Below are 12147 nucleotides of genomic sequence, written 5' to 3'. Positions count from 1 at the left end.
GTGACTTTTGGAGAGTAGCGGTGACTGACCGAGGTATAATCCTGCACAATGCGGTCATTAAAAAAAAAAAAAAAAAAAAAAGCAGCTGCCTCAGCATTCACATGCATGAGTACATCCTGCGTTCATCTCAGCAGGCCCTCGCTGCTGCTTTTTCTCCGCACGGGTTTGCGTTGAACACTTTTGAGCGTGATACAGGTTGTTGTCTGTAGTGTACGCACTCTGCCGAATGTTCTTGCCCTGCATCTGCCGTTAAGATGGAGTGTCAACCTCAAGAGGGAGTGCCGAGATTGCAAAATAAAAGCTGACCTGGATAATTGGTGCTGAGTCTGGCGCAGAAAGGTCAGTTACAGCGTGGAAACTGGGACACTCGTGCTCCGTTAAAAGGGAGTGCATTGTGTATAGTGACAAATGCGCTTTTTAGCTTTTAAAAGGGGCAAACTGTGTCTGGTCACATGCTCACAATCAAACGTGATTCAATGTAAGGATTGTCCAAACAATTCTGTTACTGTGCACGAGACTGACAACTATAAACTTAAATTGGTGAGTGCTTTTATTTTGCTTTTAACCCAGCGAGGCATAAGTAAAAAAAAAAAGAAAAGCAGTCGTAATCATTTAATTTCATTTCACAGCTTCAGTACAATATAAATGTCATCCATTACAAAACTAGTAGTAAATGTGAAAAACAAAAATATTCTACTAATAAAACCTCAACACTGCTATTAGTGACACTATCAGGAAAATTCACATTTTGATTTCATCCAAACTCCATGGAGCGCATTTTTAATGCTTTATTTTGGGTGTAATTACACCGTTGACCACTAGATGGAGACAATAAATGTATATTCAGTTGGTATAAACAAAGAATGAATTTCAGCACTGCCTATTTTTTTTTTAATAAAAAGGATTGAACGTCATCCTCTGCCATCCTGCTTTTTACGCCGACAGAAAGCGACAGCCGTAGGTTTCTTTTATGAAGATGATGCGCTTAGCTTTAAACCGTACTACTTACCCCACAACACACGATTGAGATCCCCCACTGACTCATACATGTTGCTTTCACATTCGCACGTGTCCCCTATGTCAGGGACGATCTCGTAGATGTCATCGTGAGAAAAGGAGCCTCTGAAGGCGTCTGCGTGTATCCCAGCATAAACCAAGTTACTGTGACTTTGCGGAAGGTGCAATTTGGTTTCTTTGCATTCAGTGTGAGGGCTACCGGGCATACCGGCCAGAAAATAAACAGCATCGTCGTTCAGGTGCTCAATAGTGTGACCGCTTTGAGATCCTCTCGGTCCAGAAGTGAGATCTGCCGAGCAAAGCCAATTGTATTCCGGTGCAGATAGGGGACGACACTTTCTGGAGTTGTGATCCAGCGTGGTGGTTCTTCTTGCGGTAGCGCCGGGCAAGCTTTCGTTATGTATTTGTTGCTGGCTTGCATGAAGATCTCTGGTTGGTTTCTTTTTGACCTTAGCGTACAGCATCCTGTTTGGGTCACTAGGTTCAATATTTTCATGGTGTCTGACCCTCCTTGGGAGTGGTGGCACTTCCTGTTTTGGACAAAATTTTGTTCAATTGAAAATAAATCCGCTTTGCCGAGATTTATTCTTCAGGCTCCACGTAGCTACATTTGATTTTTATTTGTGTGTCTTTAGCACAAAATGGACACAGAAAAGTGCCCAAACTGTGAGCACGCAATTTTTCCCGATGACCACACCTACCTCAACTGTTCTTTTACTTTTCGGCTGCTCAGAGTCTCTCTCCACTTTGTTCTTGGCTTTGCTATGCGACACATGCTGAATTACATCGTACGTCTTGTCCGCAGGTGCCTGCAGAATTCCCCACATTAGACTTTTTGATATGTAACCGAATTCAAACTAAGATGAGTTGTGTCTCACCTCAAAGCACGATGATATGAGATATTCTCCAAACGGCTCAATGGGGTTCCTCGAATAATGCCAGATTAGGTCCAGGACTGTGTCGTGTTCCTCAGCGGCTCCTCGGACAACCAAACGTCCTGTGTCACTTTGGTTTATCACCAAGTGTCGACAGCGATCGCGGCCTCTGTAACGTGTTAACTTGTTCATGTTACACGAAATCAATAAGTACACGGCAAACGTTTGGTGTCAAAACTGATTATGGCTTCATCTGACATCATCAAAATATGTAAAAAAAAAAATTCCAACAACCTCACCTATAAGAAAGAACGTATCCGATGGCTTTGTCACTGATACGGATGAGGAAACAACCTTCTTCCTTTTCTTTGAGGATTTCTTCCGCATCCCTGTAGGCGGAAACAAAAAATTGAAGCTAAATGAAAATCTTGCATTAGATTCTTGCATTAGCTTTTGTGGCTAAAAGCTGCAAAATAAATGTATTTCATCCATTGTAGCCTCGAACCAGACATCGACCAAGTGACAACTGAAACCATGGAAGATTTTTTTTTATCAAATAAAAAAAAAAGTATAAAAATGCAGTTTCAATGTCAGAATTGGTCAACTATTTTAATCTCTTACTCCCTGGCGATGAAACCCGCAAACCAAGCGGGGAAGCAGCCATTTTGAGCGATGTGCGACGCACAAATCTCGAGGAACCATTTTGAAGACAGTTCAATGAGTTTCCCATGGCAAAGCGATTGGGACGCGGATTCAGTGTTCTATGAAGACATAAAGACAAATGATGCTATATTTCCACTCTTACTATTGGCTTACTCTTCAAAGACTTTATGACTATAAAATGTATACTACTACTCTATTGTTTTTAACCCCAAAATGTTGCTCATTTGTTGTCAATTCTTTCGGCATCGACCTTTTGAAATGGTTCTAACCTTGAAACCAAACCTCCAACAGGTCCTTAGGGACTTCAACCATGATCTGCCACTTCCTGGAACAAACAATACAAAACATTAACAATTCAGGTTTTATCACAAAATAATTTGAGGCCCCAATGGGATACCTACTGTACCTTTCTCTGCTGTTAGCTTTGCGCGATTTGAATGCGATGTCATCTCATCAACCGTCTCTTGAGTTCATTTGGAGAGTCTGTAACCTTTCGTCAGAACTGTGATTTGACAGTGACATTAATTCTATTTTTTCCCCGTCCCCTGTGCAAAGCTGTTGCAGAACGACCCTGATTTGCATCACCTACCGACACAGGCAATGTGTCATGCCTGGTGAGAAACGGAAAGTAAGAAGAAAATAGTGTGTGGTTTTTACACGTACGTTGTTTTGCAAGGGGAGAGGTTTGTCCTCAAAGTGGACTGTTTCCTGTGGCAATAACAAACTAAATGTTCACGTACAAGTGTGAAAACATGGAAATAATTTGTGTGGAAAAAAACAGTTCATGTAGTGTTAATAAAAACTCCATATTGTTTGAGAGACGTCATCGATAGTGGTTGTCTGGTAAAAAGTCTGACACACTGAGTGGAATCATGATGATCTGCTCCATCTTCAACCATCTTAACTTAAGTGATCACAGTCTCGGAAATTATGCACTTGCATGGTATGAAGTAATCATTTATGGTAAATATAACACTATATTCGGTCCATGACGATGTCCAGCATTACTACCGTAACTTGATCTCAGCATCTTTAGACTGTCATGTGTCTCAGATGTGACTCACACAGTTCTTCTTGAGCACTTCTTCCATGTCACCCTAACCCAAATAGTGTTCTAATAATCATTTCATAATTGTTACGTATATCGGTGAATTTGAGTAATATTTTAGACAAGTTAATCATGACAAACAGCACCATCTAGCGGCCAGCCAGTCACTTCCACATTCCCCGAAATACACTACAGCTCCCATGATGCTTTGCGACGGAGACGGCCAGTCATGCGGATGGAAACAAGAGTGGGCATCCGCGACGCTGCACGAAGAAGAAACTTGGAAGAAAGATGCACGAAGACGAGGATGGCGGTGAGCCCAGCTCCGGCCCAGCTCCTCGGCTCGAAGCCTCCGCCAAGGCAGCCGACGTGGAGTCGGCGAAGGAGCAGACGTCCAAGCTATGCGGCTTCTTGAGCAAACTGTCCGGCAAGGGGCCCTTGAGGGGGTACAAGGCGAGGTGGTTCGTTTACGATCCCAGGAAATGTTATCTGTATTATTTCAAGAGTCCCCAGGACGCTTTGCCTCTTGGACACATTGAAATCGGCGATGCGTGCTTCAGCTACGACGTGGAAGCCGAAGAGGGACACTTTCAGATCAGCACGGCCGGGAAGGAGTTTTTACTTAAGGTAACTTTTCAAGCAAGTGTGCCCCAACTTGTTGAGGTGCAAGCCACTCTTTCCCTTTCAGATTTGCACCATTGACACACCCATTTTCACTATTCTGTGTCGTCACGTAGTGGTTTTTGTAGCTCTGTGATCAAAATCTACGAGCTATATTTGCCTGATTGAATTCCGTTATTACAATTTTGGAACCCTTTGGAATGTTTTTAATATCTGCATAAATCGCTCAACAAATGTAGTGAGTCTGCATGAATTTTGGACCATTCGTCTGGACAAAACCGTTGGAGTTCAGCTAACTTTGTGGAATGTCTGGGGTGAAGAGCCTCTCTGGGTCATGCCACAACATCTCATTTGGGTTGAGGTCAGCAGAAGTTAAGAAATTCCAAAGGGTTAACTACTTCACTTACTTTCCTCCCTCTGTAAGATAAATACTGACTGCCTGGGAAGGTTAAAGGTTATGGCAGTTTATTAGTCATCTTTGATTGCTCTCACATGATCCTGATGACACTTGCTTTTGGACAGATGGTAAAAATGATCAATGGCAAAAACAATGCGTGGCTCCAGGCATGGACTGCAGCTTCTGTGCTCATTCCCTTGAATGAAAACTGGAATTCAATGAAGGGTTCAAAATAAATCTACTTGAATCAGGGGAAACAGAACTTATGACGATGATGATTGTTTTGATCACACAATAGGTTTATAAATAAATATGCCCTAGCTTAAAAAAAAAAGGATTTTGCTATTCTCATCAAATGTATTCATAAATATTTCCTGCTTTGATTTAGTATAAAGATTTGCGGTTATATAAGGAATTGAAAGGTTCGGGTAACGATTACGCGTTTTCAGGATGTAACGCAGCTGTTTCAAAACTTTTGTCTGACTTGCATTATGCCATTATATCTAAGTTAGTTCTGAAATGTTCCCAAGGCAAATTGATTTCAGCAACAATAAATGGTGCAGGTGGGCGTCCATCTTGAGAGTGTTTGTCATTGCATCTGGCAGGCCCCCAGCAAGCAGGTGATGCACTTCTGGCTGCAGCAGCTCCAACAGAAGCGCTGGGAGTTCAGCAACACGCGAGGCTGTGGACAGAGGGACAGCTGGAGCTCTCCCACCTTAGCCCACCCTGTCAGTGGACTTGTTGCCAAAGACAATGGTGTGAGAAACTTGATTCTTATTTTTATCTCACCATAACTGTCCCTGCATTTGGTTGCTATCAACATATGTCAATTTTAGGAAAAATGGTGTCAAGCTTGCGTTTGACGCCTGTGGTATAAAGGCTTTCATTTTAAGCTTTAAAAGTCCTTGGTGTTTGTTTTTTCTCTTGTGTTATTTGATGATATGTGTGTGTGTGTGTGGGGGGGGGGGGCAGATAAGAACCACGAGGTCAGTCAAACATTCAATGAAGTCTGCCTCAAACTGCTTTCAAATGTTAAACATTCAAAGTTGTTAGCTAGGATGACGTAGCTTCTTGTATGTGATTATTTTTGGACACTACTAATGAAAGCACACAAATTAATTGGCATTTTTTTAATGTTTTTTTTGTAAGATAATGTTATGACTTAAGGTCCACAACCATTTCATTTTACAAATTAGCATCACACATCCATGTTGCATTTTTTTATTGATCGGTTCCGCAGTTGCCGTGTCGCCCTTGTTGTCACAAAGCAACATCATGTGTGCGATCCAATCGGTTCAAAAACACTGCACCATGAAATTGGTACACATTTTCAATTTTGTGCAGTATGTGCAAAAAAATAAAATAATGCTCACAATTGGCCTGTTGAGAATGGGGTTAATATAACATATCTATTTTTATGGCTGATTGTAGATGCATTCCTGTTTGAGAAGCTCAGCGACAGCATGGAGCAGGTCCGCAGTGACTTTGCCATGGAGTCGGAGACGGAAGGCGGCGGAACGGTCGGGATCCAATCACCCAGAGGGACGTCCGCTTCCACAAATACCCTCAATTTCTCGCTGAAGAACTTTGGTACAGAGCTCAGGTCGGTCCATTTTGTACAGTGTTTCCTCGCTATATTGCATTTCAGCAAATTCCAGCAACCGATTAATCGGTCAATGAATTAAGGATATTTATAATGGATCAAATAGTTCCTTGACGCTTTCAGATATAAGATCATATTTATCAGTTTCACATCAGTTTGTTCTTTAGTATTTATTTAACTTCACAACAGATCAGAAAATCGGTCAAAATTAGCCGTTTTATTTGATTTTTTCCTGTTTGGGTGAGGATTTTTGAATGTCATATTTGTGTTTTGTTGAAATATTAATGTGGAAAAACAGTGTATTTGAGCAGATTTTAAAATTGCTAATATTAGCCAATTAATTAGTCAGTCAATCCCTATTTCGTTATTTAGTTAATGGCTTAGCATATAGGTAAAGAAAGCCACATGAATTAATTTAATAAAAAGCTGGGAGAACTGTTTTTGGTGTTCCTATGCATGTGCAATATTTTTTAGAAAGTCTGTTTTAAAATATCAAAGTCAAAGTCTGCTTTATTGTCAATTTCTTCACATGCCAAGACACACAAAGAAATCGAAATAACGTTCCCACTATCCCACGGTGACAAGACAATATACATACAAGTAAACAACACAAAAAATAAAAACAAGAAGGCACAAACAATAAATAAATAAGAGTGATGAATAAATAAACATAACACAATAAATAATATAATAAATAAATATGTGAATGTCTACATGCCTAATCTGGTCACACAGTTTCAATACAACCCACGTCCCCGCGAAACAGGCAAAACAAGTTTGCTTTGGGGAGCAAAGACAATGCCCCCTCACCTCTTAGGTGGATTGCAATAGAGGAAATTGTTACACGCGCTTGCTGTTATCGGACACAGGCGTGAATAGTTCCCCTTCTGCGGCAAACATGATTCAACACTAAAATGACCGCAATCTGACTTGCAAGTTGTGTCATCACACTGGTAAAAAACAAACTCATCCTTCACCATGTATCTAAGAACCGACTGTCAAATCTTTATGAAATCAAATGTGTGTGTGGGTTTTTTTGTCGAGTGAGTCAAGCAGAAATCTCTGCTGACTAGTTTGCGTCCCTTCAGGAACTCCATGTCATATCTGCGGCCGGGTCGGGGAGGCGACAGCAGACGGAGCGTCTTTTACACGGGCAACAATAGCAGCGCAGACGAATGGGAGCTGGTGGAAGCTCCTCCCAAAGACTTCCCCGAACACAAACATCACCCAGAAGTTCACAGACGTACGTTCCATTCCCTCATACCTCACTACGATACTGCTCTTTTCCATCAAGTCAATTCTTGTTTTTTGAACCAAATCTCGTCTCACAGATTCCTTTGGATCGGCGTTTGACTTTGTGCGCAACTCGTCCAAGCCCAAGAAGCCTCTGCTCCGAGACATGATGGGCCCCGGGAAGTTTGGCCGCAGCGCCGAGAGCTCCCCGGTGGAGTTCAACGGCAAATCTTTGGAGTTGCAACTTCGCCTCCAAAGCCAGCAGGAAGAAATGTGTCAAATGCAACAGCAACAAGCCAAGCTCAAGGAGGAGCTGGCCAGTCAGAAGGTAGAACTTGATGAAATCAACCTGACATGGACTTCCTTGACAATATGTTCATCAAATAACATCTTCCTTCAACCAGGAGCTGGTGAGACTTTTGCAGCAGACCTTAAGAACATCCCAGAGCGATCGCCAACCAACGCACCGTCCGCCTCCAGATCCGTCATCCACCGACTCCGATCGGACTCACCATCCGGCGCTAAGCCCGGAGGAGGTGGCACGTTTAGAGAGCCAGGTTGAGGAACGAGACGGACAGATCCAGTCCCTGTGTGGCCACATGGAACGTCTGGCCTTGGAGAAGGAGAGCCTCCAGCAAGAGCTGAAAGGTCTGAAAATCAAAGTAGGGGAGATTAATGACCAGCTGGGCATGCTGATGGAGACCATCCAGGCCAAAGACCAAGCCATCATAAAACTGTCGCAGCAGAGCTCTGAGCTGAGCGCGACTCCCAATGATGCTTCGCCACCTCTCGGGAAAGAACAACAAGAGGTGGACACCCTCAAGGTACCGCAGTCTGCACACTATTGCTGACATCCATTTGACACATTTATTGATTTATATTTGACTTTATTTATAGACTATTGTTTTTCCAGTGACTTTTTTATTTTGTTAATGAAAGTCATTTCCAATGATGTCATGAATTTCACTTTCAGGACAGTCTCCAAGGCTATAAATCTCAAAACAAGTTCCTAAACAAAGAGATCCTGGAGCTGACAGTGCTACGCAGAAATGCAGAAAGTCGGGAGAAGGCATTGGAAGCAAAGGTATGGCACACTTCTGTGGGCGTGTTGCTACAGAAACAAACGGGAAGTCTGAATCATTCTTAGGGGAAGTCCAATATGACTTTTTTTTTTTTTTTTTGGTAGTACACAGCACTGGAGGCCAAGCTGTGTCAGGTGGAGAGTAAGTATCTGGTGCTGCTACAAGAGGTGAAGAACCCAGTGTGCTCCTCTTCGGAGCAGAGTCCCGCCCGGGAGGTCATCTCCAGATTGTTGGAGGACGCCCTACAGTTGGAGAGCCCTGAGCAAGAAGAACACCCCGTCTTTAAACCAAACACTGTCAGGTAGCGACTACACCGATAGAATTGAAACATTCCCACGGAATGGAAAATAGTCAAAGTGTCAGATTCACGACACACACAGTGAAATATTTCATCATTTGACTGGCTGGAGTCAAGCCCCGCCCCCGTTGGATTAATGCCACCTGTCCTTTTTGATGTCATTAACAGTGAATACGATGCATATGGCTTCAAGACCTTGCCCGAGGAGGAGGAGGAAGAAGAGCGCCTCGTCGCCAAAGTCAGAGCCTTGGAGCTCAAGTCCCTCTCCATGACGGATCAGGAGGTGTCCATCGGCGTCAAGTGGGAGAACCATCTGGCCGGAACCATGAACCGAAACTTGCTGCGCTCCCCCGAGCTCAAGTCGTTGATCCGCTGGGGTATTCCGCACGAGCATCGCTCCCACTTGTGGCGCTGGTGCGTCTCCGTCCACGTCAAGAAGTTCCGGGATACCCTGCCAGCTGATTATTATGAGACCTTACTGAACGTGGCCCAAGACAAGCCCAACCCTGCTTTGAAGCAGATCGAATTGGACTTATTGCGGACTTTACCCAACAACAAGCACTACTCTTCTCCCAGCGCCGTCGGAATCCAGAAGCTCAGGAACGTTCTGGTGGCTTTCTCTTGGAGGAATCCTGACATCGGCTACTGCCAGGGACTAAACAGGTACTAATTAAATGCTCCTCCGCTAGATGGCAGTAAATACATTTGAATTGTGATTCACTTGTTGAAGTTCATACAACAGACTAACAGCTTTGTGTTTGGCTCAAAAAAAGAAGTGCCTTAGCTCAAAGCGGTGAAACGCTTTTCTTGGAAAACGGAATTAAATCGACTTTGTGCTGGAAAATGTAAAACATGACTCGACACAATTCCAACGATAAAATCAAGTCGATGTAGATTTTATAACTAGACTACTATCAATGAGTAATCGACTTTTATTTACAACTAAAGTGCGGTCTTGGTACTTTGCGGTTTGGTTTCTTTCCTTTGCAATCCTTGTAACAGAGCCTGTCGGAGGTAGGCGTCCTTATAGATGCCTGAAGAGGCAAAGGAGAAGTCTCTCACTTTGTCATGTGACACCATTTTTATGTACTTCCCATATTTTCCAGCTGACGAATATTTTTGGCCCTCTAGCCACCAATTGAAAAAAATGACACCATTTTTATCTAACCTGTAATTTTTTTTTTTCTCTTCTTTTCATCAGGCTGGCAGCTATTGCGTTGCTCTATCTGGACCAAGAAGATGCCTTTTGGAGCCTTATAGCCATTGCGGAAGTGTTCATGCCGAGGGATTACTACACCAAGACTCTGCTCGGCTCGCAGGTAAACAAACAAGTTTCATTCATATGTAAAGTATCTTTTATTAATTCATTTGCTGTACTGTAGTTGTGTGCTTAAAAAGTGCACTAACGCTGATTGTGGACGCAGGTGGACCAGCGCGTGTTCAAGGACCTGATGAGCGAGAAGTTGCCGCGTCTCCACGCCCACTTTGAGCAGCACAAGGTGGACTTCTCCCTCATCACCTTCAACTGGTTCCTGGTGGTGTTTGTGGACAGCGTGGTCAGCGACATCCTCTTCAAGATCTGGGACGCCTTCCTCTACGAAGGTCCTAAGGTCAGCTGGATTATGGGCAGAGCGTTTGTTCGAGAATCCCATGCGGCTTTTTATTTATTTGCCAATTTTCCTCCACAGATCATCTTTCGCTTTGCTCTTGCTCTCTTCAAATATAAGGAAGAGGAATTTCTGAAGTTGCAGGATTCCACCACCATCTTCAAATATCTCCGATATTTCACTCGCACAATCCTTGATTCTAGGTAAGGAAATCTAAACATGCCTTACCAGTTTCTTTTAATTCTTTAACAATATTTGATATTAATAGTAATGATATTGAATCTACATACATGGTAACTCAAATTTATAAGAATCGGTAATTTGAGGCGCCATTTTATTTCCTTTCGTTTCCCTTTCAGGAAGCTCATGAACATCGCTTTTGTGGACATGAACCCGTTCCCGATGAGGCAAATCCAGAACCGGCGTTCCTTCCATTTGGAGAAGGTTCGCTTGGAGCTGACCGAGCTGGAGGCCATCAGGCAGACCTTCCTGCGAGAGAGGGAGACGTCTCAGGACAGACGCAGCTTCCTCAGCGACGACGACGAGGATAACTAACGTGGCGCGGAACAAGAACAAACAATTTCTATTTAGCTGGACCAATCAACTCGTGGACCAAAATATCATAATCTATCAGTATTCCTTCCCCTTTTGATATTTTACATTGGATGACTTGTCTTAAGCTGGCTGTCCAAATCAGTATTTCTTCCATCTTGGCTGTTAACATTTGACATGTCCATGTGTATCTCAATCAATTATGGAAAATCTCATTTTAGTGCAATTGAAATTGAAGTCTTAAAATCAATCAACTTTTCTTTGACATTGATTGAGATGCATCTGTTTATATCAAATGTTGAAAGACATTATTACACGTGCCACTTTGATTCATACCTAATTACCACTTAAGTGGCCATTACAAGTATAGCATCTATTTTAATCAACTTGAACATTTTACTTATGCGCAAAAATGTCTTAATTTCACACAACCAAACATTTCCGCTGATTTGAGCTGCTTTTGCTGTTGTAGTTTCATTCCACGTCCTCAAGGTGGCAGTATAGAGTGTCCGTTCTTGGACGCTGTTTTATTTGCCAGTTAAATCGTTGACTTGTTTTTCCGTCTTCAGTCGAAAAAGTTGTTTTGTGGTTCAAGTTTTTTACTGGCACATTTTTTAGGTGATTCCATTCCACTTTCTGGACATTGCTGTTAGTTTTGAAAGATACAATTTGGGTTTGGTCCTATTAAGGTGCCAACGTTTTTTCTTTTTTCCTTTTCCTCACTTATTGTTTATAGCTTTTTGTATGTAAATGCTGTTGGATCCTTTTGCTGTCTTTTATTATTGTGCTGTATAGTAATGTCAAGCTAATGTGCTGTTGTTTTGGTTTAGTCTAAAAAAAAAAAAACAGTAAATGGAGAGCAGGACTCCTTAAACAGTTTGCAAGAAAGATGGAATAATGTGCGATAACATTGGCCAATTTATATAGAATAAGCTCAATTCAAATTGTTTTTCTTTCTTGCTTTTTTGTTGTTGTTGTTGCCAGCATTGTATTGCACACTTCTGATTCTAGGGCACTTCCACATCACCTATCAGTGTTCTATCAGGTACGTCATAGTTTGTTATTCTTTTTAAAAATGCATTCATGAATAAAAACCTCAAAATGTTGCCAGAACGCTGTCATGTTGGTGTTATTGATAGCACGTCTGTCTC

At 42.4% G+C, this 12147-nt stretch overlaps 2 protein-coding genes across 2 annotated transcripts; one reads left to right on the top strand and one right to left on the bottom strand.

The window, feature by feature from the left end:
- Window positions 1–599: 599 nt before the first annotated feature.
- Window positions 600–3210, bottom strand: LOC119124281 (SH2 domain-containing protein 7-like). Its single transcript, XM_037254044.1, has 7 exons — window positions 2962–3210; window positions 2825–2880; window positions 2514–2653; window positions 2192–2281; window positions 1896–2061; window positions 1719–1826; window positions 600–1547 (listed from the first exon to the last, which is right to left on the bottom strand). The coding sequence occupies exons 1-7, from the start codon at window positions 3002–3004 to the stop codon at window positions 1002–1004; spliced, it is 1149 nt and encodes a 382-aa protein (XP_037109939.1). The 5' UTR covers window positions 3005–3210; the 3' UTR covers window positions 600–1001.
- Window positions 3211–3740: 530 nt separating this feature from the next.
- On the top strand, window positions 3741–12103 carry tbc1d2b (TBC1 domain family, member 2B). Its single transcript, XM_037254037.1, has 13 exons — window positions 3741–4230; window positions 5227–5377; window positions 6053–6224; window positions 7313–7467; window positions 7556–7785; window positions 7862–8281; window positions 8431–8541; window positions 8644–8840; window positions 9006–9500; window positions 10039–10156; window positions 10262–10447; window positions 10526–10647; window positions 10804–12103. Exons 1-13 carry the CDS (start codon window positions 3895–3897, stop codon window positions 10997–10999), a joined length of 2889 nt encoding a protein of 962 aa, XP_037109932.1. The 5' UTR covers window positions 3741–3894; the 3' UTR covers window positions 11000–12103.
- The last annotated feature ends 44 nt before the right edge of the window (window positions 12104–12147 follow it).

The sequence above is a fragment of the Syngnathus acus genome, chromosome 6 (genome assembly GCF_901709675.1).
Source record: "Syngnathus acus chromosome 6, fSynAcu1.2, whole genome shotgun sequence".
NCBI lineage: Eukaryota > Metazoa > Chordata > Actinopteri > Syngnathiformes > Syngnathidae > Syngnathus > Syngnathus acus.
Note: the sequence above shows the minus strand (reverse complement) of the source record. Positions and strands in the feature narration are given on the sequence as shown.